The 26,755-nt window shown below is 52.1% G+C and overlaps 3 protein-coding genes across 6 annotated transcripts in view; all 3 read right to left on the reverse strand.

Annotated features, from left to right (window-relative positions):
* Positions 1-869: 869 nt before the first annotated feature.
* Positions 870-6,070, reverse strand: H1-8 (H1.8 linker histone). The gene is made up of 5 exons (XM_085685924.2): positions 5,953-6,070; positions 3,170-3,429; positions 2,200-2,530; positions 1,350-1,411; positions 870-1,201 (listed from the first exon to the last, which is right to left on the reverse strand). The coding sequence occupies exons 1-5, from the start codon at positions 6,050-6,052 to the stop codon at positions 953-955; spliced, it is 1,002 nt and encodes a 333-aa protein (XP_085542050.2). The 5' UTR covers positions 6,053-6,070; the 3' UTR covers positions 870-952.
* A 5,098-nt stretch (positions 6,071-11,168) lies between these two features.
* On the reverse strand, positions 11,169-19,253 carry Rho (rhodopsin). The gene is made up of 5 exons (XM_085686920.2): positions 18,893-19,253; positions 17,110-17,278; positions 15,836-16,001; positions 15,501-15,740; positions 11,169-14,499 (listed from the first exon to the last, which is right to left on the reverse strand). The coding sequence occupies exons 1-5, from the start codon at positions 19,251-19,253 to the stop codon at positions 14,389-14,391; spliced, it is 1,047 nt and encodes a 348-aa protein (XP_085543046.1). The 3' UTR covers positions 11,169-14,388.
* A 5,558-nt stretch (positions 19,254-24,811) lies between these two features.
* Ift122 (intraflagellar transport 122) overlaps positions 24,812-26,755 on the reverse strand; it is a 75,367-nt gene continuing 73,423 nt past the window's right edge. For all 4 annotated transcript variants that reach the window (XM_087904399.1, XM_087904400.1, XM_087904401.1 and 1 more), the window contains 3 exons: positions 26,030-26,109; positions 25,607-25,771; positions 24,812-25,267 (listed from right to left, as the gene is read on the reverse strand). In XM_087904399.1, coding sequence (XP_087760525.1) covers positions 25,178-25,267; positions 25,607-25,771; positions 26,030-26,109 — 335 coding nt within the window. In that variant the 3' untranslated portion in view covers positions 24,812-25,177. The remainder of the gene's footprint in view (positions 25,268-25,606; positions 25,772-26,029; positions 26,110-26,755) is intronic.

Raw genomic sequence — 26,755 nt, forward strand, 5'->3', positions numbered from 1 at the left:
GTGACTGGATTTGGAATCACCTAGGAGACACCACTGGTCATGTCTTTGAGGCCATTTCCTTCTAGAGATGCTTAAGTGGGAAGACCCTGAATTTTGGTGCAGCCATCCGTCCTGTGGGCTGGAGTCCCACACTGAGTAGAAAGGAGAAAGCACACTGAGCCCTGCCCCAGCACTCATTCATCGTCTCTGTCCCTGACTATAGCGTGAGCCACCACCTCACATTCCTGCTGCTACTGTGGCCTTTTCTGCCCAGTGGGCCATGTCCCTTCAAGCTGGGAGCCAACATAAACCTTCAAGTCTCTTCCATCAACTCTTGTCATAGCAACATGGAAAAGTAACCAATATGGCGCCTTTGTACCCTCTCCGTCTCTTGCTGAATATGTACCTACCCAGACTTGGGGCCCTGCTTAGCAACCCCTCCCCTCCATCTAAAACTGCACCAGAGGCTGGTGAGATGGCTCATCAGGCAAATTTGCTTTCTGCCAAGCTTGATAACAAAATTCCATCACTGGGACCCACAAAGTGGAAGGGCTCCCCCTCACTGTAGGTCACATTGTCATCTGACCAACACACACATCACGGCACATGCACATCTATACACACTAAATAAAATACAATCACAACCAGAACTACACTCCTCTGGAGACAACAGTGCTGCTCCCCCAAGCCAGAATCTGCCCCTCTGAGTGGAGGCTTGTCCATGGTCAAGCTCGGAAGAAGCTTGCAATGGTCTTGGCCCCTCGAGTCCTCCATCTCCCATTCTGCAGCCAGGAGGGTCTTTTTAAGGACATCAGCTGCTCCCAAGTCCTCCAAATCTACCTCTGCCCCTCTGGGCTTCCTGCCTTGCTGGCCAGTGTCCAATGCACCAATGTGTGAACAAAAGACGTCTTTATTGATAAATAAGATAGGATTAAACAACGTGACAGGGAATAAAAACTCCTCAAACCTGGCCCTAGTTATCAGCCTCAACCTTCTTGCTGGGAGCCTTGGATAAGGTCTTGGGGGGTAACCCAGGCCTTTTGGGGTTCTCAGGGGTCTTTGTTTTCCTGACCCTATGTGTGGGTTCTGCTTTGTTTCCCGGGTCCTGGGGAGGAACAGGTGCTTTGGTCTTGTGTTCCATCTTAGACCCATGAACAACTGTCTCAGTGTGGGCCATGGCTGCCATCTTCCTTTTGGCGAGGGAAGCAACACTACTCTGGACCTGTAAGAAAGCAATCCCAGCAGTGGGGAGATGGTTTGGCCAGCAGAGTGCTCACCTCACAAGCACAAAGACTTGAGCTCCCCTCCCAGAACCCACAAACACAGCCTGGGAGGACTTGAGACCCAGGGAGCAATAGACACCTACCTACCTTGCTGGCTGAGGGCTCTGATTTCTCATGCACATCTTTGGTTTTCCCATGAGCATCTGCTTCTGGAAAAGGGAGGAGTAAAGACAAAGGGTCTAGAGGCTCTAGAGTTCCCAGCCTGCCTAGGTCCCTAGGTTATCACCTGGACCACTGAAGGTCATATGTGACATAGCCAGCTGTTTTACCTCCGAGTCTCGGGTCCCAGTTTGGACAAGATGCTGCCCCTACACAACATGGGAGCATTGAAATTGGACCGCCTCCCTGATACAGGGAGCAGACAGACCTGCCCTATCAGCTTTGTTGCCTACCTGCCAATGGTGGTACTTCGTATGTTTGTCTATCATTTGCAGGAGGGTAGGTTTGGTTGAGACAGGGTCTCATGCAGCCCAGGCTGATTTCAAACTTGATGCAAACCTAAAGCTGTAGCCTCGAACGTCCAATCATCCTGCCTCTACATCACCAAGTGCTAAGATAAGGGTGTGGGCCAGCTTCCTTGATTGTCTTTAACCCTCTCACTGCCTTCCTGCCAGAAACCCCCCATGGCGGCTCATAGTCCTCAGGTGAGCCTAGACTCCCTTCTGTTATTCAAAACTTCCTTGGCTTTCTGACTCGCTGAGATAGACAACCGCCTGCAGCTCTTCAAAGGCCATACCTTGTTTTTGCAGACACCTCTAGGGTGCCTCCTCCAGGAAGCCTTCCCTGACCCCTCCTAGGGCTGTGCTGGGCCCTGGAGTCTCTGGACCCACCCCACACAATCCAGGTCAACACTCAAGCCTGCTCCCTAGAGAGCCCCTCCTATCCTCCCCAGTGGCTGCTGGCAACTCCTATCCCTGCCAACTGTTCCCACTCTTACCTTGCTTGCTTCTACTGTGTTTGGCCTTCTGGCCTATCTTGTTAATGGTGGGAGGGGCCCACGTGGCTTTGTCTGGTTTTAGGGAGGCCTTCCCGACCTCTTCCAGCTTTGACTTGGTGGCTTTCTTAGGTGCCTTCTCTAAGGTAGCTGCTGGGCAGGGACAAGCCTTCTTCCTCTGTCCTGGTTTTAGAGCCACTGTCTCCATCTTGGCCTTGCCAGTGTGGTCCGTCTTCAGCTCCCTGGGTCTCTTGGGGCCTTTCTCCTTGGCATCTGCAGTTCTCCTTGGGGCTATCGAGGTACAAGTTCTCTTTCTCTTAGGCTTGGGAACTAGCTAAAGAGAGTGGGGGTGGAGGTAAGGACAGATGTTTGGGGTACCCCTGTACCCCACATAGGGCAGCAAAGGAGCCATGTTCCCAACATCAGGATTAAGAAGGGGGTAGGATGGAAGGAGACACACGCGCACCTCTGTGGTCCTCCCAAATTTCACCTGGTGTTAATCTGCCCTCTCCCCGGAGTGCCCCACTGCTCACTTCCAAGAATCCGATGCTGCTCTCTGCCTCTCACCCTCGTAGCCCCAAGCCTCACTGTGTCTCACCCCTCTGCCCCTGCTCCCTGAAACCGCATTTCTCCTTGAATACAGGCTGAGAAGGGAGATGGCCCAGCCAGTGCCATTGAGATCCTATTGAGCCACCTGCCTCCCATACTCCAACCAGTGTTGGGACGTCCTGAAGTAACCACATCTCAGGCACCACACGTGGTTAGTAGAGACCGACCCATAGTCCCCTCTAGAAGCTATGGGTCAGTGACTGTGGGGCAGACACAGGTAAGCCGTACACAGACCCTGATACTATGCAGGCTCCCAGACCACACAATATGGACCAACGGAAGGGCTGTGGAGGTGTGGGCAGGGGTGAGAAGCAGCATGTGCTAAACCCCACACCAAGGCCTCCCCTCCTTGTCCATAGCTCACTTTGAAACTGCCAGTGGCACCCTTGGCCTTGGAGTTGGCAGGCCTGGCGAGGAGGCCTCGCCGCATGCCTGTGTCCAGGGCCTGCTTCAGCAGGTACTTGAAGCGGGTGGCGTCCACCGTTGGGTATTTGTGTTGGATATAGACCTTGATGGCAACAACGGACGTGCCCTGCCGCTTCTCTCGGGCCTGCAGAGCCTCCAGCACCATGCGGAGCATCGTTGGGTTCCGTTTGCCAACTGGGGCTCTGCTGGAAGTTGGAACTGTGGGATAGACAGCAGGGCATCACCCAGACTGCCCTCCACCCCAGCCAAGGCCTGACCATGGTGGGGCAAAGCACCAACTAAAAACTGGCTCCATGTGCCAATGGCTGCCAGTCTGCAAGCCTTACACTGACCACTGGCCCTATGGGGCTCATGAAGTTCCTCTTCTCTTGAAAAATATTCTCTTTGAAGAGGCGAAGCTGGGTAAAGTGAGCTGCCCATGGGCGGCTACACCTGCATATGGGCCCAGAGAAGCAATCTGGAAGCTCAGCGAGGCTTGTGTGTTAACTTAGCTCATATTCAAGTCACCCAAAGAAAAGGCACCAAGCACCCCAGGGGAAAAATAACTGGGAAAGCAACTTCTCGGCCAGATGCCACAGGGCTCTGTTCAAACTCAGAAGGACTCAAAACAACCACCCTGGAAAAATCCAGGCATGGTGGGGACACACCTGTCACCCCAGGACTCCAGACACTGAGGTGAAAAGACTGGTAACCTTAAGCTGACCTGGAAATAGTAAACAAGGCGGTACCTCAAAAATAAGACACACACCAACACAAAATCCAACTGAACAAAGAAATAAAGCAACCAAATATTCATAAATGCTGGGAGAAAGGCAGCATTCGAGACGGTTCCAAGCTGGGTGTGCTAACGGGATTATGCGGTTGTTTTTACAGTGCTCATGTGCACACATGCCAGGCAGGCGCTGTAGTGCTGAGCTGCTCCTAGGCCCGACAGCACTTTCGAAAAGGTTCACGTCTTTTGGAAACCAACCCTGGACTACTTCTAGCTGAAATGCTGGCACGTGTCTGAGATAGCCCGGTGGGTGGGCAAAAGCAGCCACAGCTGAGGATGGCTGAGCGTGATGGGCACAGGGGAGGGGCTCAGTTGCTCCCAGTCTGCTAACCAGGTATTAGCATCATCTGTGGGTCTTAGGCTCTGCAGATTTGGAACCCTGTGTCCACAGATGGAATGAGGGGGAAGTGAAACTGGGGAGAAAAGGGAACTAACAAGAAGGGGGAGAGGAAGAGGATTTAGGGGACTATGCTCACACACAAAGCATATTACATATATGTGTGTGTGTGTGTGTGTGTGTATACATACATATGTGCATATATATATTGGCCTCGTTTATGGGATAATAAAAGTAAAAATAAAGGGAGCCAGCAAGCTGGCTCAGCAGGTAAAGGAGCTTGCTGCCAAGCCTGATGATCTGAGTCCAGTCCCAGGAACGCACAGTGGAAGGCGAGAACCAGCTCCATAAAGCTGTCCTTGAACCTCCACATGCACACAAATAATTGGCAGAGGGGATTGAGACAGTCTCTCACTGTAGCTCTCGCTGGCCTGGAACTCACTATGGAAGCCAGGCTGGTTTTGAACTCCGAGATCCACCTGTCTCTGCCTCCCAAGTGTGTGCTATCATGCCCACCTCTCTCATTTTTTAAAAAGGGTTTCAAAGAGACTTATTTGGGGAAAAGAAAAGGCAGAAACAATCACATTCCTGGGAGTGTAACCCTCCCCCAAAAAGTGAAAATATAAGTGAAGACTGGTGCATGAGGGTGAAGGGGCAGGGCCGCCATGGCAGAGAGATGCCCAGTGTACATGAGGGTGAAGGGGCAGGGCCGCCATGGCAGAAAGATGCCCAGTGTACATGAGGGTGAAGGGGCAGGGTCACCATGGCAGAGATGCCGAGTGTGCATGAGGCCCTGGGCTCTGTCCCTAGCCCACCAGCAGTGCACACAAGCGTTTATTTCTGACAGCCCAAACGTGGAAGCAGCCCGAATGCCTGACCACACACAGATGCAGGTGCACTGGAGTACTACATGGGCATGAAGACGACAGACACGTGAGCTGCCACAGCAGGAAGTGCTTCTAAATATAAGCAAGCAAAAAAGCCAGTCACAGGGCCGTGCACGGGATGACGTGAGCCCACAGACACAGGTGGAGTGGGGAGTGAGTGCCAAGAGCTACAACTCAGCTTTTTTTTTTTTTTTTTTAGGAAATGATTGAATTCTAAAACAGGATGTGGCAGTGGCCACACATGACGACATACTAAAGGTCGCTGTGTGCTGAACATGGGGGAGCCACGCAGTTCTTTGGAAAAGCTGCAAGGGAGCGGAGGGCTTGGGGGGAGAGGGAGAAGTGGGCAGTGGGGAGACGGACCCACCAGCCACAAGTGCATGATTTAAGGTCAGAAACGATGCTCTCAAAATGATTGCAAAATTCAGACTCAGAAGAGAAGATTTTTAAGTAGAGAGAAAAAGCCAGATGAAACTACAAGCCGCCAGAGACTTCCTCCAGTAGCAGGGCCACTGGCAGCCTGTAACTGGAGTCTTCATCCAGAGTCCCAAACCAGGAGATGGGGTCATCCAGCTATGCCCCCAGGACCATCCCTCCCATGACTGGGTCCCCCATCTGTGTGGTGGGAATTGGTCTCTATAGCTGTGTGCGCCTTCCCAGTTCTTGTCACTGGGTTTCCAGGGTTTCCTTGACCTAAATCGAAAGAATTTCATCTCCCTGCTTACCTGGTTTGTCAGTCCCGGGGAGCTCGGATGACCCAGGGGGTGATGTGTCCCTGGATGGAGAAGAGGAGAAAGAAGCGCTGGAGACACTTCCCGGAGCCATGGCACAGGCAGCGGCAGGCCTGATGCTCACTTGCAGACCAGCCTCCAAACCTCGCGCCTTAAATACCTCTCACTAATGGCCAACAGGCTCACCACCTGAGCAGTGGAAGCCAATCTGGCCTGGAGAGAAAGGCTCTCTCTCCAAACAGAGCACTCTGCCTCAGCCCTGTGGGTCCTGAGGAAAATAACGGAGTCACTGAATCCTACCTAGCTGGTGGTTGGTGGTGCTGACAGTGAGTGGGGGCGCCTGAGTTGTGGGGGTGCCCAAAAGGACCCCTAATCCCACCAAGTGGACAGGGGGCTGTCTGCCCTGTTCCCAAACAACTGCTGGCCTCAGTTTGTCACAACATAGCAATTGGGCCCACAGGAGGGAATGGTTTAGAGGCAGTGGCCTCCCCTTACCCAGGAAGGCTCTCAGTCTGCTCCTTCCTTCTGTGCCATTCTGATGTTCTAGATTACAGTTTGAGATGCAGGGGGAGGTTGTGGCAGGATCTCATATGGCCTCGGCTGATGGCCACTGTCCTCGGTGTACGTGGCATTCAAAGACACTCACATTTGGACAGGCGTAAGTCACTGTTTCCATCATAGTAACAAACCCTGGAACATTGACCAGGATGACAGGACTGTGACTTAGGAAGGGGTCCCCCTAAGCCTGGGCACTCCACCTCACTGCTAGGAAGGGCTGTGTCATCTAGAAGAATGAAAAGGAGAAGTAACTTTTCAATGAATCACACAGGCCTGAGTCAATTGCTCCCTGGCTGTAAAATACGCCACAGCTCATATGACAAGGTCTTAGAAAGACCTGGTGGTTCAAGCCTGTCGTTCCAACACTAGGGACACTGAAGGTTGGGAGTTTGAGGTTAGCCTGGACTACACAACAAGCCCCCTGACTCGAAGAGTCAAACCAAACAGAAACAACAGAGTGGATTGAAACAAGCTGTATCTCCTTGCTGAATGGCAGTATTTCTCATACAAAATATGAGACAAGCATATCTCACGCTAACTGCCAACGAGGCATGGAGACTACACATGGATATGTGTATGGCGAGGCTGATGGGCCGGTCATCTTAGATGCAATTCACCATCTTATGTAGCAAAGATAAGCTTGCCCCACAGTGCACCCACCTCTTCCCGGGGAGAAACGGGGGAACTGGCAAACAGGAACTTTGCCCCAGTATCAGCAGAAATTCAGGCAAACTAAAACCTTTTCAGGTAGAAACAGGCTAAGTCAATTGTGGGCTCTTCGCAATGGAATGGTCCACAGCTGTGAAAATGAAGAAATCATCCTTGAAGCAGGTCTCCCAGAACTCACGCCAGTGTGGAATCAGCAGTTACCCTAGGGGAGGTATATACTAGAGGGTAGTATAAAGGAGACTTACAAGTTTCGCCCTCTGTGATATCTCTATGTTCTGGGATTTCCCCAGAGAGCTCACCATCATCACAGGTCTGGTTTGAGAAAGTTTGCGGTCCTCAAAGTTCTTTGCAGTGAAAATAGACCTCACTCCATTTCTAGAGCCTTCCATGGCTTCCTACTTCCTTTGGGGGGAAGTTTGAGTTCTTGCATCAAGTTCGTGATGCTATTCTGTCTCTGGAATTCCACAGTTCAGCCACACTGCAGGTAGGACTGGGGTTGTGGCTTAGTGGGCTTAGCATCCCTGAGACTCTGCTTTTCAACTTTCAGTAACAAACTTTTTAAAACCCTCACCGTGTGACTTTTGAATGGGCTATAGCTAGTACCCGGACATCATGCTTTGTGCTTCTATGTCAAATTAACGTAAAGATGGTCTGGGTTTCTATCTCTACTCTTATCTACCCTCACATTCCATGAGGCTTTGTAGCGCTCAGCCCGAGATCAGTGCTAGCCTCGTGCTGGTGAGCGACCGTGGGAACGGTGTTGCCCTGATCCTCTTGCCATGGGAATAAGCCCTGGCTAGTCTGTTGGAGGCTGAGGCCCATGCCCCAGTCATTTGTCACCCAGCCACCAGCCAGTCATCAGCCAATCCCTCACTTGACCAAGGATGCTTGAAGGATCCCAGAAGACATGGTCCAAGCTGGATCCCCGTCAGCAGAATCTCCCAGCTAGTCTCTGGAGCTAGAAAAAAGACATGTGAGTCGCTGTTTTAAGTTGTGAATTTTGGGAGTGTAGTTGCTGCTACACTGGGCCTAAAAAGCCTCCTTCATCCCTACCTACGTTCTCTGGAACATCCTTCTCACTCAGGTAAGTAAGGCTCGGTCAGGGACACCACTCCGACCCCTAGAAGATCAGAGTCACCAACTCTTGAGCCTCCAGCGTTCTGAGTCACAGCTGTGACTTACAGGCCCCTGACTCCTGAGGTGGGGGAGGGCTGTCTCTGGCACCTAGCCCAACACTGGCACATAGTAGGTCCTCCAGACTCGCTGCTGTGGTTTTGTGGCTCCTTTGAATGAACAGAAACCTGCAAATTGCCCTTGGCCCAGTGCCAGACGGGGAAAAGGCTACGGGGAGGCAAAGAGGCAAACAGGAGCTGGCACAAACGGGGGCTGCAATTTTGATCCATTTGTGGGGCGTTTCCAAGAACTGAGAAGTGCAGAGAGTCTGTGGCGTAAACATTCCCACGAGCTTTGCTGAAACCCTGCTCCCAGGCTGTGCCAGGAGCGAGTTTTGTGTTGGGAAGGAAGTTTGGGAAAAACTCAGAGATCTAAAAATTCTCCAAGGGGTTTGCCACTTGACAGGGAGATGATAGCAAGTTAGGGAGACTGTTGGCAGAAGCAGTGCCCTCTGCCAACCTCCTGACTTCTCTGTGGGGCTGGAGGTGGGGTGCTGCCTTCCTTCTGGAACCTTCTCCTCATGCCCTGGGCCTTGCTCCAGCTTCAGAGATAAATGTCCTGAACTCTGAAAGGATCAGAGTGCCTCTGCTGTGCACGATGCCAGCTCCTGTGCCATCAGGACATGGGAGCGTTTATTTTCTAACTTTGGTCAATCAGTGCATCAGGTTGGCATGAAACTGCAGCCTCTGCCATGCCTCATATCTGGCATCTTCATCATTTTCTTTACACACGAAGAGGCTGAAGTTCCCAAGCTCAGACCCTAGACTGCAACCCGGAAGCCCTCTGTGCCACTTAAGATAGGTACAGTAATTCCCAAATAACCACTCCTTCTTGAAGCCGGCCCTTCAGAAGCTCTTGAAGTCACGTTGGCTGGTGAAGATCCAAGGTGAGGCAGCTCCAAGAGAGCCAGATCCTCTCTTCACCCTCTGCACTTGTTGTATGTCGAGTCCATTTCATGATCCAACATGACCGCTGCAGGTCCGGTCACTGTGACCACATTCCAGCCGGCAAGAAGGACCGCGGAGGAGGAGGAGAGCCCTTCCATTCTCTGAAACACACAGCTCAGGGTCTGCACACGTCTGAGCCATCATGTGCCCAGCTAGGACTTAGAGGGGCTCACTGACAGAAGGAAAGGAAAGATGAAGCCGGCACATAGCGCTCCCTCCCTCCCTCCTGGGCCCTCCATCAAGCACAGCTCTGTGCAGGCTACTTCCTTGGAACCTTAGCCCTGGCCCTGGGAGGGAAGCCGTGTGCTTCGAACAAATGCTGTCTGAAGTGTCATTCATTCTGAAGTCTCCTTGATCCTTCTGACCCCCAGTTCTTAGGTGGGCCTCAAGCCCATACAGGTCCTGCCCTTGAATGGGGGGGATGGGCTGGCAGAACTTTGAGAACAGGAGAAAGTTTCTGAACACACAATGATCAAAGTAATTCAAGGGCAGGTGGAAAAGGCACTTGCCGGCAAACCGGATGACCTTAGTTCCAACCCTGAGATCCGTGTGGCAGAAGAAAACTGACTTCCAAAAGCTGTCCTCTAACATCAACATTCATACTTTAACATACATGTGTTGCCCCTCCCTGACATGTGTTCTCCTCTCCGACATGTGTTCCCCCTCCCCTGACAGGTACAATAAACAAAACATAATAAAAAATTGTTTTTGCGTTAACTTAAAATCAATGAATCTGAGGTGTTTCACCAGGGCTTACCAGTGTTGCATCAGGTGACTTCACAAAAGCCTTCAGCGTTCTGAACATGCTGTGCACATTGTACTGCACAAGCCTTCACACCACGCAACACCAGCAAACTGCCCGGAACACAGCTCAGATTCCAAACTATTGGATGTTGTGAAACACAGGGTTTTGCTTGCTTGTTTTTGATGTACACACAAAGCGCTCTCAGTTACTGGAACATAATAGTGGAATTGCAGAAACCCAAGACTTAGTATTTTCTCACCATCATCCTTCAGCATGTAAGGGTCAAATTAGTCTACTTTTGGGCTGCATTGTGTTAGAATGTTTGATCTTAAAAAATTGTTTGGGGGCTGGAGAAATGGCTCAGCGGTTAAGAGCACTGACTGCTCTTCCAGAGGACCTGGGTTCAATTCCCAGTACCCACATGGCAGCTTACAACTGTCTGAAAATCCATATCTGACACCTTCATACCAATGCACATAAAATAAAGATAAATAAATCATAGAAAATTTTTTAAAAATATTGTTTGAATCACTGACTTGAGTTTCAGATATAAATCATTCACTTGAAAGTGGGGTGGTGCCTTACTTAGTCAGTAACACACATGCTGTGCAAGGGTTAGGACCTGCGTTTGGAACCCCAGCACCCATGTAAAAGCTGGAGTGACCCCATCTGTAACCCCAGATTCTCCATATTCATACACACAAGTGATAGTATCTCCATATATGAACGTACACACAGGCATACTTGTGAGCATGTGCACGCGCGCGCGCACACACACACTCAGTAAATTTTGGACTGGGATAAAGAAACGATTTCCAACAATTCCTGAAATGGCCCAGACATACTTCTGTCATGTTATACTATGTATTTATGCGAAGAGGCATTCTCAGCATCGATGATTAAAAAATTAAAATATCAATCAGCTCTGAAAAACGTTGTCGCTGCTGTGTCCTACATCACTAAACATTCAGCCAAGATCTAAATTCTTTTGAAAAAGTAGACACATCCATCTCATTAGTATGCAAATTTATTTTAATCTTTAATCAATTGTAAAATTGCATATATACCAAAGACTTACTTTACAGTAAGTTTCTTTATGATTATCTGTAGGTGTTTGACTTGTGCTTCCGTCTGATTCCCTATCTGGCGTCACACTATGTTCTCGCAGGCAAAGGGACCACAAATGGACACAGTTACAGAGGCTCTCTAACCCTGCACTAGCTGAGTTCTATCTCACCTTCAGCTCAGTGCCAGGGACTTGCCTGTGTTTCTCTCGGGCACCCCAGGCTATCTGAGGTGCTGTCTCTCTACTGGGGGTGACATCCCTGTCTGACCTGTGATTGGCTGAGTGGATTGTAGGCTCCACAAACATTGCTTGCCTGGAGCCTGGCAAGTAGCCCTGTGGGAACTCCAGATCCCAGCTCAGGTCAGCAGCCCTTCACCCTGGACCCACAGTGACAAGTGACAAGGGGAGGCTGCCTTCAACATGACAACAAGAGTATTCTGGTTCTAAAGAGGCATTTTTCCTGGTCAGGAAAAGGCAGGGACAAAGGTGACACTCCACCAAACAAATGAACTGGGCATGAAAGAGTAAGGTAGGACAAGACCAGGCAACTAAAGTATCCCACCAACGCTAGCCCTAGCCCATAAAGCATGGGGAACAACCAGAGCTGTGGCAGCCATGGGAATACCCCGAATCCACCACACACAGGAACATTGTCTAGCACATCCCTGCCCTGCTCCCCTGTGCTGGTCCTGATCCTGTTCCCCTGGTTTCTTTCGGGGAATACATCCTACAGAGGTATTAACCTTATTTTGTGGTATATGAACATATGACAATTGAAGAATCCCTTTATCAGGTAGGTGATCAGGTGACCCAGGTCTAGCTAATCAGAAGACAAAGCTCCATCTTAGGCATGGTCATTGGCTTAGAGGTAATCAAGTGACTCAGCCCTGGCCAATCAAGATGAATCTCTATCTTAGACATGATGATTGGCTTAGGGATAATCAGGTGATCCATATCTGCCCAATAAGGACCTGATCTGACACCAGGGTTATATTAAGGGGCAGGAAACCCTCTTTCTGGAGGCATTGCTGGCCTTGGGACTGCTGCAGACAATTTTTCCACCTCTGGGAATAAGCCAGTGAGTAAAGTCAACACAGACGAGAGACACAGTGTTGAAGGTCTGAGGTTCTATACCCAGATGGCCTGAAGCAGAGGGGAGGAGGTTTCATGTCTATAAGCCAATGCAGTCTGTCTCTGCTTCAGCAGCTGGGTTGGATTCCCTGTCACTTGTGAACAAATGAACCCTCAATGACATCACCTATTGACACAGCATAACAGATAGCCCCTTCCTGTCCCCTGCCCTTGCCCACCACAGCACTGAGGGGCTTCCATCCCAGGCCCTGGCACCCTTTCCTCCTTGGAGGATGGTGTTACTCCACATCTGAGGCTCCATCCCATTGCCTTGCTAGGTGGGGGTGTCCTGGTAAGGGAAGCTCTGAGGCAAGGCCTAGAATTCCAGAGTACCAGTGTCTTTAGCATGCCAGGAAGTGGGCTGGCCACGTAAGTCCTTTAGCTCTCATCCAGTTTCCTCAAGGGCAGGTCTAAGCTCCTCTTTGAAGATATAGAAGCTTAAAGAGGCCACCATGTCTCTATCCTGCCCAAGCTGGGTTTCTCAGATTGATGGGGCTACTCCATCACATTCCCCAGGGACCTGGATTCTTGTTCCCACACAGTCTAACCCTCCCTGGACAGGGGTCATGGAAGCTTCCCAGTTTCCATTCATTGTAAGTAATGAGCTTGAGAGCTACCTACACTGCCATCAAGTGTAGGAGCTGAGCTTTTAATGCTCCCATTTGCCTCTGTCCCCAGGTAGAACTGGGCCTGTGGAAGCCCAGATGTGGTTCTGTGGAGAAGGGAAGCAGACCGAAACTGTTCAATTTTTATGCCCCAGCATTCCTATTGGCCCCAAACCCAAAACTCTCTGGGATGAAGAAAGATCAAATGCCGAGGAAAATAGTATATCCAGAAAGAGAGCTAGGAGCTGGAACCATCAGCATCCTACGAATGAGGCCTGATCAGGTCTTGCACTGTGTTTCTGAGCTCTTCAGAGCAAGGGTGGCATCAGAGACTCAGTCACTCCCTGAGGATAGGCAGATTAGCATGGCTTCTAGAACTCCATACTGGTCTGGAACTGTTGCTACCTGATTGTTGGTGCAGAAGAGCAAATGTGTCCAGAAGCCAAGAGGGAGGGCAGGATCTCAGGCCAAGTAGGATTGGAAGACATGAACCAAAAATGTCGCACTGGAGGCCGGACCCAGGTTTTGCCTGAGACCCCTGGTCACAGTGCTCTCTCAGTCCTAATGACTGCATCCCCCATTGCTATCACTGTCATCCCTGTAATCCAACTCCGGTCTTGCACAGGCCTGAAGGCCTGGGTCACTGGTAAAAGTCTACTGGGGCTGAGGGAAACAGCCTGAGTTCTTGGACCCGGTCAATTCACAAGCAGTTACTAACAAGCAGAGACAATCAGGATGGTTAATTCTATTAATTAATATTCTTCGTAACACAAGTACCAGCTGTACTGTTTATATACAAAGTATTTGCATACACACACATACATTCTCTCTGTCTCTCTCTCTTGCTCTCTCTCTCTCTCTCTCTCTCTCTCTCTCACACACACACACACACACACACACACTCCTTTCCTCCCTTCCTTTTTGCCTCCCTCCCTCCCTTCCTTCCCCCATCTCTCTGTCTTTGAAGTAGCCACATGCTGTCAGGACCTGGAATTTAGGATTTCCATCTCAGGGTGGGGAAGACAACCAGGGCAGGGATGTAAAAACAATTGCTTATAGATTCCAGCCAAACATGACTGGCTTTGCCAGGCTGAGCACCTGAGGACATCCGTGTTCCCTCCACCAATCCCCTCACTCACATCTCCACTCATTCAGTCACTCGCTCCTCCCTTCATCCAGCTAGCATTTATTAGTTAGCTACTGTGAGCTCCATTCTGTCCTAGACACTTAGCCCTAAGCTGGGACAGTTGTCATGTTCTTGAGCAACAAACTGGGGGGAGGGGTACAGATCCCACTGGCCCCTGGGAATTGGGGACTCCAGGTTGCGGGTCTTGGTGGATGAATGTCCTCTCTTGGGCTGTCCCTGTTGAGTGGGGAGCCTCATTTTTTCTTTCATGAATTAATTAAAAACAAAGAAAAGAACACCAAGGGAGTCTGCATGACCTCATTCCAACGGGTGCTGCTCCTGGTGGGGGCTGTGGCTGGGGTGGGTGGGGACAGGAGACTCCTACAATCAGCCACAGTCTCTGGCCAGGCTTAGGCTGGGGCCACCTGGCTGGTCTCCGTCTTGGAGACAGTGGCAGAGGCCTCTTCATCACCGAATGGAACTTTGCCACAGCAGAGGGTAGTGAGCATGCAGTTCCGGAACTGGAAGACAGAGGATGCCAGTCAGGACCACGCCCCACCGCCCAGCCCAGTCTCAGCCCCACCACCCACAGAATGTCCCCTCTCTAAATCTGGCTCCTTAGCAGAGCTTGCTAAGTGTATGTTTCCCCAATGCCAGAGATGCCAGGAACCATGCACAAGGGTTTTCATCAAATGATATTCCACGGGGTCCTGTGAACGTTTAGGACCTTCTGTGAATGGTCTCTTGTAATTTGAGAATTTAGGATTTGGCCCTTCCTATAAATAGGAAAACAGAAGCCCAGAGAGGGAGACTGACTCTCCCAAAGTCATACAGCCTGGACGTGGCAGAGCTAGGACATGAACCCAGAGTCTCAGTACGGAGACCACATCCTTTTCTGCAGAGAGACTGTGGCTTTTAACAGCGGCTTGTTCCCATTCCTCCCAGATCTAGCATTTTTAGCAAATTCTTCAGCTTTACAAACAGTGAGACCATTCCATTCACGGCCTTGGAACTACTTGTCATTTTCTGGTTGTTTTTCGAGACAGAATCTCATGTAGCCCAGGTTGGTCCCCGGATCATAAAGAAGATTTGAACTTCTGACCTGCCTGCTTCAGCCTCTTGAATACTGGGCTGTAGAGGTGCATGACCACATCCTACTTTGGAGGGGGGGGGTACACATCACCATGTAGCCCAGGCTGACCTGGAGCTCAAGATCCTCCTGCCTCAGTGTTTAGATTATGAGTGTGTGCCGCTGCACATGTGTGCCTGGCTTCTAGCTGACTTATGAGGCCGACTTCCAGACGATCTGTCAGATGTACTTCACAGGAGCAGGTGTCAATCATCTGGTCACCTGGTCACCTGGTCACCTGGAGGGCTTACTTCCAGCTACCCAGAGACTGGGAGGTTGCCAGCCTGAGAGCTGCCAGCCGTCTGGGTGGAACTTCTCTCCCTTGTCCTATCCTCTCCCCCTCCCCTTATTTCCCTCACTCCCCACCCCCACCCAGGCCCCACCCCCAGGCACCTGTTTGTTCATCATGATGTAGATGACCGGGTTGTAGATGGAGGAGCTCTTGGCAAAGAAAGCTGGCACGGTCATAAAGATGGGGCCAAAGTTGGAGCCTTGGTGAGTAAAGATGTAGAAGGCCACACTAGCATAGGGAAGCCAGCAGATCAGGAAGAAGATGACCATGAGGATGACCATGCGGGTGACTTCTTTCTCTGCCTTCTGGGTGGTGGCTGACTCCTGCTGCTGGGCAGCCGCCTGCAGGGGTACAGACCTGTGTCCAGCCCATGGGGTCCGCACATTCCTTGACACCCAGCTCTGGCCACCCGGCATGGGCCTGGGGACACTCATACCTCCTTGACTGTGAAGACCAGCTGCCCATAGCAGAAGAAGATGATGACCAGAGGGATGGTGAAGTGGACCACGAACATGTAGAGGACGAAGGACTCGTTGTTGACCTCGGGCTTGAGTGTATAGTAGTCAACCCCACATGAGCACTGCATGCCCTCGGGGATGTACCTGAGGGCCGGAGACAGGGACAGTAAGGTTGGAAGGGAGCACATCCTCAGCTGAGCCTAAGTCCATGGAGGCTGCAGTGACTGTAGGCCTTGGGAAGCGTGGTGTCATTACCTGCTGGCCCCATCGCCAGGTAAGACTTATCTGTCTCTCTCCTTAGGGCAATTCTCAAGCTTCCTGACACTTGACCACACAGCTCTTTTCCACCAGCCCGATGCCCTTTGGTGGTTTAAATGAGCTGGCAGAGGATGCCGGGGAGGAGGGCTGAGGCCTGTCCTGTAAACGCAGCAGTTTGGAGATGAGGGTCTCCTAGTAATAGCAATGCATTCTGCACTAAGGATAGGCTTGCTGCCCTCTATGGGAGTTGGTGCAGCTTCTAGAAACAAGGCTGGTGTGATGATGTCTGAGGATGGTGACACTGCCCTCGGAAACCCCAGGGTGTCCTTTGAGTGTATCTGTAGAAACTTGCCAAGCCAGGAGGAGGAAGATGAGGACTGAGGCCAGCCTGGGCTGATGGGCTCTGATTCAGCAAGGACCACTAGGTGAGTTCTCGAAGGGCAGGGCAGAAATAGATGTAAGGAGAGAAGGAAGATTCTCTGAGGCTTCTGGGTACCTAATAACCTGTCCAGGTGTCCAAACCACTGTCCCTACCCTCTCTTGCCTTACCTACATTTGGAGATGGTGGCCTGGAGACTGGATGGGACCCAGTTCCTGGGGTAACTACAATGACACCATGCATGTTGGGAAAGTTCAGCTTCCCCATGGGGATGAGGTCCAAGGTCACAGAGAACAGATCCATGCCCAGGAGAACTCAACCAAAGAGGATTGTAGTTTGGCTTTGACTTAACTGAGGATTAGGGACTCGGTCAAGGTGAAGGGTTGGGGTGTTCAGGGTTCCTCTTGCCATGTGGCTCAGCGATGGAATCAGACGCATTGTACCATTTACTGACCCTCCTTTCTCCCCTGCCTCAGACCATGGCCTGGGAAAGTCACCAGGGTGGGCTTAGGAAGCAAGGCCATGTTATATAATGCCTGGAGCCAGCCCCCAGGCTCTGTGTTCTGAATGGGAACCCACAAAGGTCTTGCCAGACTCAATGCTCGGTGCCATTACCTGGACCAGCCGACGAGCGGGGGAGCAGCACAGGCCAATGCCATGACCCAGGTGAAGGCCACACCCATAATGGCATGATTCTCCCCAAAGCGGAAGTTGCTCATGGGCTTGCAGACCACTACGTACCGCTCAATAGCCAGGACCACCAGGGACCACAGGGCGATTTCACCTGCAAGGCAGTTGGTAGCTATCAGTCCTCCAGCTCTGACCTCAGACCAGAGAGAGCAAACACGCCCAGAGAGCACAGGGCAGCATGTTTGAGATGCAGTGAGTTTGGACAGGCCAGGAAGAGGGAGGGGGATGAAGAACTCATGTGCCATGAGCTAAGGAACACCAAAGACCCGAGGGCCTTTCTGTTTGGTTAGAGCTTTCGGTTCACGAGAGACACTGCCTCAGAATGGCTGGAGCTGCGGCTTTGGGCCACACACTGGGTAGTGCTTCGGCAGGGAGGCACAGGGATAAGGAGGGAGTTCCAACCCACGGAAACTCAGTATGAAGGGCCACAAAATAAACCAGCCCCGGGACACTTCTGAGTAACAGGAGTGATACCAACAAGAACTTCTGGATGACAGCTGCGGCTTGGGTCTGACCCCACAGAGACAAGCCCACTAGCATGGTACCCCAGTTTCTGTCCAGAGACTGGGGGACCGTGATCACAGAAGGCTAGCAAAGATGCCCACAGTGCCACAAAGGCAGCACCCTGGACATGGAGGAGATAAGATGGCATCCCTGGGACCCATTGCCCTGGCCTGGCTTAGGCTTTGTCAGGCCCAAGTCTTCTGTCTCCTCTTACATCCATTGGCGGCATTGCTGGGTCTCAGTCAGGGGACCCTAACTATGGTTCCAGTTCTGTCACATCTCTAAATAAGGTTTTTGCCTGCTCCTTGCCTCAGTTTCCTCAGCTAAATAGGCTCCATTGTTTCCATGGTAGCCTCATTGATTTTCAAGTCAAGTGAGAGAGATGTTTGGAAACACCTGGTGTGGCAAGGCGGTCCATACTTATGATCCCAGCACTTGAGAAGCTGAGGTAGAAGGATCCCCAGCTTCATAGTTTAAGGCCAATCTGGACTATGTGAGACTGTGCCCCTCCCCCCAAATATAGAAAGAAAAAGAAAATAAACAGACAAGGAAAGTAGAAAAAGACAAGATCTCCTGAGTAAATTGGGAGCATGGGGACCTTGGGAGAGGGTTGTGGGGGAGGGGGAGAGGCAGGGAGGGGAGCAGAGAAAAATATAGAGCTCAATAAAAATCAATAAAAAAAATAAAGTAAGCAGTAGCAAAAAAAAAAAAAAAGAAAGGAAGAAAGAAAAGAAAAAAGAAATGAATTCTCTGAGATTCCCAGTATATGGAACATGTACTCATGATGGAGGCCAGCAGGACTGAGAAGGCAGTACACTGACCCAGGGGTCACCTGGACCAGCGGCAGTTGGGAAGGACCTGGACCTGTGCACCTTTCCTTTCTCATCCTGGTCCTCAATCTGAGTCTGGCCCAGCTCAGCTGCCTCAGAGAATACCCTCACACACCGTAACTCCCCAGTGAGCCCTTGACTTCTCTGAATCCATGTTTCTTGCATTACTCATGAGATAGATGAGCGTTCAATGTTTGCTCTAAATAAACAGCCTAGCTCAAGCATCACAGTCTTGTCGTAAGGCCTTTGGATGAGACCAATTGAAGAGGAGTGGAGAGAAACCCATTCAGCTGCTGCCCCCAAGCTGCAGACCCTCCCCAGGCCCTTTCATGCCCCTTGGCCCCCATACTACACCCCAATCCCTCTGCTCATACCGCCCAGTGTGGCGAAGAAGCCCTCGACGTTACATCCTGTGGGCCCAAAGACGAAGTAGCCATGCAGTGAGGTGTAGAGCGTGGTGGTGAATCCTCCCAAGACCATGAAGAGATCAGCCACAGCCAAGTTGAGCAGGATGTAGTTGAGCGGTGTACGCAGCTTCTTGTGCTGTACGGTGACGTAGAGCGTGAGGAAGTTGATGGGGAAACCCAGCACGATGAGCAGGAACATGTAGGCCGCCAGCATGGAGAACTGCCAGGGCTCCGCCAGGTAGTACTGCGGGTACTCAAAGGGGCTGCGCACCACGCCTGTGGCATTCGAGAACGGCACATAGAAATTGGGGCCCTCCGTGCCGTTCATGGTTGCGGCCCTTGAAGCTGCCCCCAAGGGCTGCTCGTCAACAGAGACTGAGGCTGCCTGCCTAGCTCAGCCACCTACGGCTCCCACAGCGCAACTCCAGGCATCAACCCCCCCAAGACCCTTATAAAGTGACCTTCTCTCCCTAAGCCAGGGGCTGATTCAGCATCCGGGAGATATCATACTAAGAATACTAATCTCACTGCTGCCACTGGGGCCTAATTGGCTTGCAGAGGGGGTCAAGGTGACACCGAGTGGAGGCCCTGGAATCAAGGAAGGGTGTCTCATCTTCTCTTTCCCAGAGTCCCCTAGGAATTTTCTACCCATGTCAGTCTGGTGGCCTCAGGTTGTGACTGGGGTCTCAGGACCCTAAGTTCATTCCTCCATATTGCTTCAACTGCAACGCCTCTCCATGAGCTCTCCTACCCCATCCCTTCCCAGTCCCCTGGCCCTGATAGGAGCTCACTTGGATAGATCTGAGCACAGTCAGCTCAATCCATTACCACCCATCTCGCCCCGCCCCACCCCAGGCCCAGCAGCTCGATAAGTATTTGTTGCATTCAATTGGAATTTGCTCATTCACTTGTTCATTAAGCATTTATGAGCCAGCCACCTGGGAGACAGAGACGGAGGCCATGGCCCTGCTAAAAGTGCTTCTGGCCTGAGCAAGACTCAGTCAGAGGAAGAAACACTTTCCAGTTCAGAGAGGGATGACCATGGGCTATGGAGAAGGGGATGACCTGTTTGGGTAGGGTAGGACAGAGGTCCCCCATGAAGAAGCAGGCTGCCAGGGTATTCAGGTGTGTGTGTGCGGCCCGGAGGCCATGGTGAGGACCTAAGAAGTTTTGCCTTATCTAGAAGGTAATGGACATACAGCTTGGTGAATCTTGAGGGCAGAGAGGATGGCCAAAGACCTGGGGCTTTGGAACTTCAGAACCCTGTGCAGGCTGAAAGATGCTGGTACTGCTGGGGATGCCAATCTGAGGGACAGGCTGGTCCTGGACTAGCTGGGGTCTGAAGATGTGAGGCCAGCATCTCTGCCGGGTAGCTGAAGTGCCCGGAGGCCCCCGTTGTAGGTTGCTCTAGGACCACTGTCCAACTGACATGGACCTGGAGCACCCACTGAGTCCCAGGCAAGGGATTTGCTTCGATTGTGGTGCCCACAGGAGACAAGAAGCCAGCACCCCATGAGGGAGATGGTGGTGAGTAGCAGTCACAAGGGGTAGACAAGGAACAGAAGGGAAGCTCCCACTGTGCAGAAGCAACACCATACAGCATATGAGGACCTCTCCGAGAAGGTAGGGGTTGAGTCAAGAGCCGATGATGGGAGAAAACGCCATGCCACTGGTCACACGGGTACCCAGACGGTGGAGCTTGGAGAGGGGCTGGCCAGGGAAGTGTTCACCTCTGAGCCTCAGGGCCCTTCAGCTCTCTCTCTTGCTCAGTCTCTTCACACCTGGGATTCCTAGATCTGTGTGCTCAAAAAAGCACCCCCCTTCCCTGCCTGTCCCAACTGAGGAAAGGAACACGGACTGGTACATGCGTCAGGGGCTGGAGTTGGCCGCTAGGCATTTAAGGAGCTTGGCTTGGTGATTAAGACCAACATGAATAAGGTCAAGGTGGAGGTTTTGATTCTGATATGACCCTGGTGGGCACCCCCAGATCTACCCTGACCCCCATCCAGCTCAGCAGGACCTCAGAAGCCTTGGCAGCCAGCTCATGCTGGGGCCGACTGGGAAGCTTCTCGACCATCTCCCAGGGACTTTGCCCATCCCCTAGGCTCTGATGTGAACCTGCAGGGTGGACTGGGCACACCATGGGAGCTTGGTAAACACCTGCTGACGCGGTGAGTGAGTGGGCAGACAAGGGCTCCTCTGGAAGTCCTGCCCCGCTCTAAGTTGGGTTAACTTCATGGATTGAAATCTGTCAATGAGATGAGGGGACAGCGTGCTGGTTCAGGGAGACAAATTCAGAGCGAGTTGAGACGGCCATTAGAAGTCACCAGCTCTGATTTACCTACTTCATCTTCACTTGCAGAGACTGAAGTCCAAAGTGGGTCACAGAGGTCACGTGATTGGCTAGCAACAGCCAGGGCTATAACCACACAGTCTGCAGAGTTCTGTGGGTTCCTATTGCCATTCTCCTTCGTAGGAGAGGCTTATTCAAGCAGTCACCAGAGGAAGGGGCCTGCACTGAGTCACATGGACGCAGATGGAGCAGTGGTCACTCTAGAGCAGGCACGGATTCTAGCCCGCGCCTCTGAGTCACCAGGATACCCTGGGAAATTCCACCTCCCTCTCTGGGCCTCTGTTTGTTGGGTCTGGGAAACCCGGGGCATGACCACCACCTCCAGACTGAGCCTGGCTTGCTGTCCCCACCAGCATGACTGATGTGCCCTGGCTCCTCTGCACCCACATGAGCTAGCGCAGTGGCACCCCTTCCTGAACGCCTGCTTCTGCAGGCTGATGGAACTCGTCACTTCGGTCCCAAGGAGAGACAACACCACCACACTCCACAGCAGGGACCAGCCCCACTGTGTGTCCTGTCTGCTATCAACACTGTCACCACGGAGACCAGTGGCTCCCAACTTGTGGGTCACAAATTCTTTGAGGGTCGCATATCAGATATTTACACTACGATCCACAGCAGTAGCAAAATTACAGTTATGAAGTAGCAACAAAATAACTTTATGGTTGGGGTCACCACAACATGAGGAACTGTATTAAAGGGTCACAGCATTTGGAAGGTTGAAAACCACCAACCTAAACCATCTTGTCCTACTGAACTAAACACACTAGAGTATCTGGAATGCAGGTAAGCTGAACCTGTTTCTGGGTGTTCAGCTTTTGGCCCACAGATTAAAGACACACCATCCCTGTAGGTCAGGACCCTCGGTAGAGGTAAGTATGCAGTCCGGCTCTGATTTCTTGCCCTCTCAAATGAGGGACGGGTATTGGAAAGACCAGTGCTACACAGGAGCACGGGTTACTGGAACTGGGCTGTTAAGAACTGTGAGGTGCTTGGATGCCAAGGCCCTGGAAAGCTATCGCTGAAGCTAGCTACAGCCATGTTTGGTGGCTCAGAAGGACAGGCAGTCGCGGGGCACTGAATGGAGGATTAGGGGCTTAGCCACCAGTGCTAAATGGCTCTTAAGCCTCAGAAGGAAAAAGTGCTGCTGGGTCAGCAGGCCCCTCCTTTTCCTCTCACCTGTGGCTTAGTCTTCTGGCTGCGTCACCAAGGCCTCACTGAGCATATCAAGGGAAACTGGAAAGAGAGGCCTTCACTCCTTTCCGTCCTTACACTCCTGGTGTCTACTTCAGCTTATTGTGTTGAATGCCACTCCATCTCGGGGCAACAGATGAAATAACCAGGGAGAAGCAGCAATCTGCTCCTAGCCCCACCTGCCCTGCTCAGCTCTGCCTTCACTGTGTAAACTGGAGCCAGTAAAGAGGCATAATGGAGGAATTCTGAGGCAGAGCCATGGTGTGTGTGTGTGTGTGTGTGTGTGTGTGTGTGTGTGTGTGTTTCTGGCGTTAGCAGCCTTTCAGACAGAATCTATAGAAGTATAAGTCCCACAGGAGCACAAGTGGCCAGGAGGACCCCTGCAGACCTTAGAGGAGGGAGCCTCAGAGCCTGGGGCAGGCCCACAAGTCTGGGTGCAGGCTGGCACTGAGGAGCTACTGCGGGTCACAGGCAGAGAAGGAGCAGTCCCAGGGTGGAGGCCTGCCTCAATGTAGGAGCCTTGCCTGGTAGAGGCCTCAATGGCCCAATCACCTTTGCCACTGCTATGTGAACCCCAGACCAGGGAAGAGGCACAGTGGAGGGGGTCAAACCTGTGAGGCAGAGCCATGGGGACTCAGCTCCAGCAGCCATGTAGAGTCAGGAAATGGAGACCCACAGATACCCTGCTGGTTATGGCCCAGACAGTCAGCTGCCATCTTCCTCTTCCTCTTCCTCACTGTGGACATGGCACACAACATCAGGAACAAGCCCTGACAGTCTTATCAAGTTGTGGGGCTCCAGCAGTCACCTCTCCCTGGTCTCACCCTCCCCCTGACAAAACCATCACATCCAGCTCCCTGTCCTTCATTCAGGGTCCCTGTGAGTTCCATTTATAGATGCTGGCTATCGCCGAAAACTCCGTATTCAAGCTGAAAGAAGTGTCCTGAGGAGGAAATGGAATCCAAGTAGGGAAGAGAGCAGATCATGGTGGGCAAAGGCTACATGTGGGATGGGTCCAACTTTGGCTCGACAGATACGTTTGTTCAACCAGAAAGTGACTCTGGGCCTCAGTTCCACTTTCTGTGTGCGGGCACCCCTAGAGACTGCTCAGACCAGACACGATGATGCATCAGCAAGAACAGGAGTTGTGGCCAGGCTCTGCCTCAGGGACTTGGCTCCCAGTAGGACTCTCCTGAACTTCTGTGTTATGGGCTGAGAGGATGCATGCCGGCATCTCAGACAGCCCCCAGCACACACACACCCCCCACCTCCAGCCACAGACCATCTGATCTGTCACTGTGATTGACGCCTGTTGGGTAGCTGGCACTGTTTCCTACCTCACCCCACTTTTTTCTCAGCCATATGCAAATGATTTCAGTTCAAGGCACGCGCTAATGGAAATCCTAACACATTAATAAATGTTTAGTGCGAGAGAGAGCATGCATGATCATAAGCAATTAGACACTCGACGGAGGAGTTGTGTTGGCACAACTGTCTGGCTCCCTCCTTCACTCCCTCCATCATCTCCACAGAGGCAGAGGGGGCGGGGAGGGCCTGGACCTTGCCTGGCTCCCTCCTGCATCTTCACAGAGGCAGAGGGGGTGGGGAGGGCCTGGACCTGGCCTGACCTCTGCCACCCGCTCTACTCTCATCTCTTCATCCCAGCAAGTGGGCACGCTACCACCAGCCTCACAGGGGTCTTCAGTGCGCCTCCCAGCTGCTCAGTCTCCCTGTTCCCTTGTTAAGATACTGCGTATGTGGTAGTGGTGGGGGTGTTGCTGCCTGTCCCTGGGCAGGTGGCATGCAGGAGGACTTCAGAGATTACACCTAAAGGTGCCCACTCATGGCTGGAAGCCCGAGGGCCCTAACACCTGCTGCTCTTCTGATGATGGCCAGCACGGGGTCTGCGGCTGCAGAGGTACCCCGTGTGTGAGTTCTCCTTCCAGATTCTGCCAATACCCTTCCCACAACACCCTACAGATCCCGGCTCGAACCTCCATGCTTCATGCCCTAGAAGGAAGGGAAGGAGCCACACAAGGCTGAACACCCTGCGGAAGCAGACCCCATGACTGGTCTCCAGGGCAGCTCCAAGCACAAGACTACTCTTTGGAGCCAGGTATCTTATTTTCTTGTCAGAATGGATCCTCGTTAAAACAAATGAATAAACAACAACAAACACCCCGTCCCTGCCCCTTCCCAGGCTGTCACTTGATTAAATTACGTTTTTAAGAGCACACAAAAGCAATGTTCCTTTCAGATCAAATTAGAAACAGGTGCACTTTTGCATAAGGAAATTAAGTTGCAGACAATATGAGGATTTGCTAAGACGCAGACGCTGATGAAAACGAGTAGCCCTTTTATTTGTCGTTATTGGGGCAATCTGTTGGCAAAGTGCGCACAGTAACGGTCTGACAGATCTGTGGGCTCCAGCAGGCTGCCGTGAACACTTGAGCCCTCCTAAAAGTAACAGATTTTTTTTTTCTTAGAAAATATATGTACGTTCTCTTCTCCATCTCCTGGTGCTATTTACAAGGCACGAAATGCCATAAATAGGAAACCTGTGGTTACACAAGGCAAGGGCCCTCCCCAGCATACAAACTTCATCTGGGCAGAAGACATATTCTGAAGGTTTAATTCTTTCTCCCGACAGTCTGAGGACAGCAAGGAGGCCTGGGGAGCAGGTGGTCCCTGAGGCCAGTCAGTGTTCACGGGCCAGTATCGTCAATGCGTCTCCGGCAGTAGGGGCAGCAGGCATGCTGGAGCACCAGCAGCTCATAGTCCTCCGAATGGAACATCTGAGGAGAGACAGCCCATGACACAGGGAAGCAGGGACAGGTGCCCCATAAGCCCTGAGCCTGGGCCGGGATATGCTGCCCTGAGGGGAAGTGGCTAAGTAGTGAGCTGTTGCCAGCCACAGCAGAACTGCAGTGTGCTGGCCTGGGGACCGGAGGGCTCTTTATCCTGAATGAAGTTCGCGGGTACATCATCCCTCATTCAGGGCGGTGCTGAGCAGGAACCGGGTGAGGCCCACTGAAGCCAGCTGGGTGGATGCGTGAGAGGGGCAGGTTGTGGCCAGCTCATGATCCTCCCCCTACACACCCAGCAGGACAAACAGCCAGTGCTAGGCTGGGTACCTGAAAGCAGGAGGGGCACATGGTGATGGAGGCATCGGGCAGCAGCGAGCGGAAGTACTGCCACTGCAGCGGCGGAGGCCAGCGCTTGATGAGAACGTCCCTTCGGCTCATGGACCGCAGCACTGACCGGTTCACCACCACAGGCACAAACTCAGAGCCCCCTTGCTGTAAGGAAGATGTACATGGGTGTTACGCCCTTGGCCTGATCCCAGGATCCTTGGTGCCCAAAGGGACACCACCACATCTCAACTCCAGGCATCACTGGCAGAGACATTCTTCCCATGCCAGCCCTGAAGTGGCCTCGGAACCACCCAGTCACCACAGGAAGCTGTCCACTAACTGAGGGCCCCTGTGTGTCTGGGGAAAGTACTGATGGCTCTCCACCAGGCCTCTCAGCACCTTCCCACTCTTGAGGCATCTCACCTCAAAGCTCAGCTTGGCTGTGAACGGGTCATCATCTCCTATAGCATCCATGGTCTCATCCAATCTCAGCGTCTGGGAGTCTGGAGGGTTCTAGTCAAGGATGGAGCTGGAGGCCTAGGCACCACCCTCCAGGCCACATTCACTTTCAGGGGCTCGGCCAGGTCTTCCCCCTCACAGCCTTAGGGAGTGGTACAGCGGCTGGGAGAGGCCTCCAGGTGGAAGATGGGGAGGAGGGCACAGGCCAGAGAGAGAAGGGGCCCCAGTGGCATCATCTGCTTCCCCTGTCCTCTAGTCACAGGATGGCTGCAGGGAGGGGCCGTTCAAGGGCCCTGAGTGGGTGGAGACAGGACTCAGCAGTCACAGCCATGGAGTGAAGGGCAAAAACTCTCACAGAACCCAGTTCTACCGGCCTTCCCTCTGCCGGGTTGGTACAGACAGGAGAGCCGTATGCAGGGATTAGGTAGGTGTGGTCAACGGTTTCAATGAGTAGCACCAAAGGTGCTGAGATAGGATCAGCTGTCCTGGGTCCTTTCCCACACTACTGGCGGCCAGCTCTAACTACCTAAGGATGAAGCACTTAGACGATAGAACCTGAGAGCGAGAGGCCTCCTGTCACCCACGAGAATGGGATGACACCCAGGAGCTTCAGCCTGAGTAGTGATTGCTACCACTGCATGAAAAAGCTACCCGAGTCAAAAGCTGGGAGTCCCTCAAGTACACACAAAT

Source organism: Myodes glareolus, chromosome 3, assembly GCF_982192425.1.
Source record: "Myodes glareolus chromosome 3, mMyoGla1.1, whole genome shotgun sequence".
NCBI lineage: Eukaryota > Metazoa > Chordata > Mammalia > Rodentia > Cricetidae > Myodes > Myodes glareolus.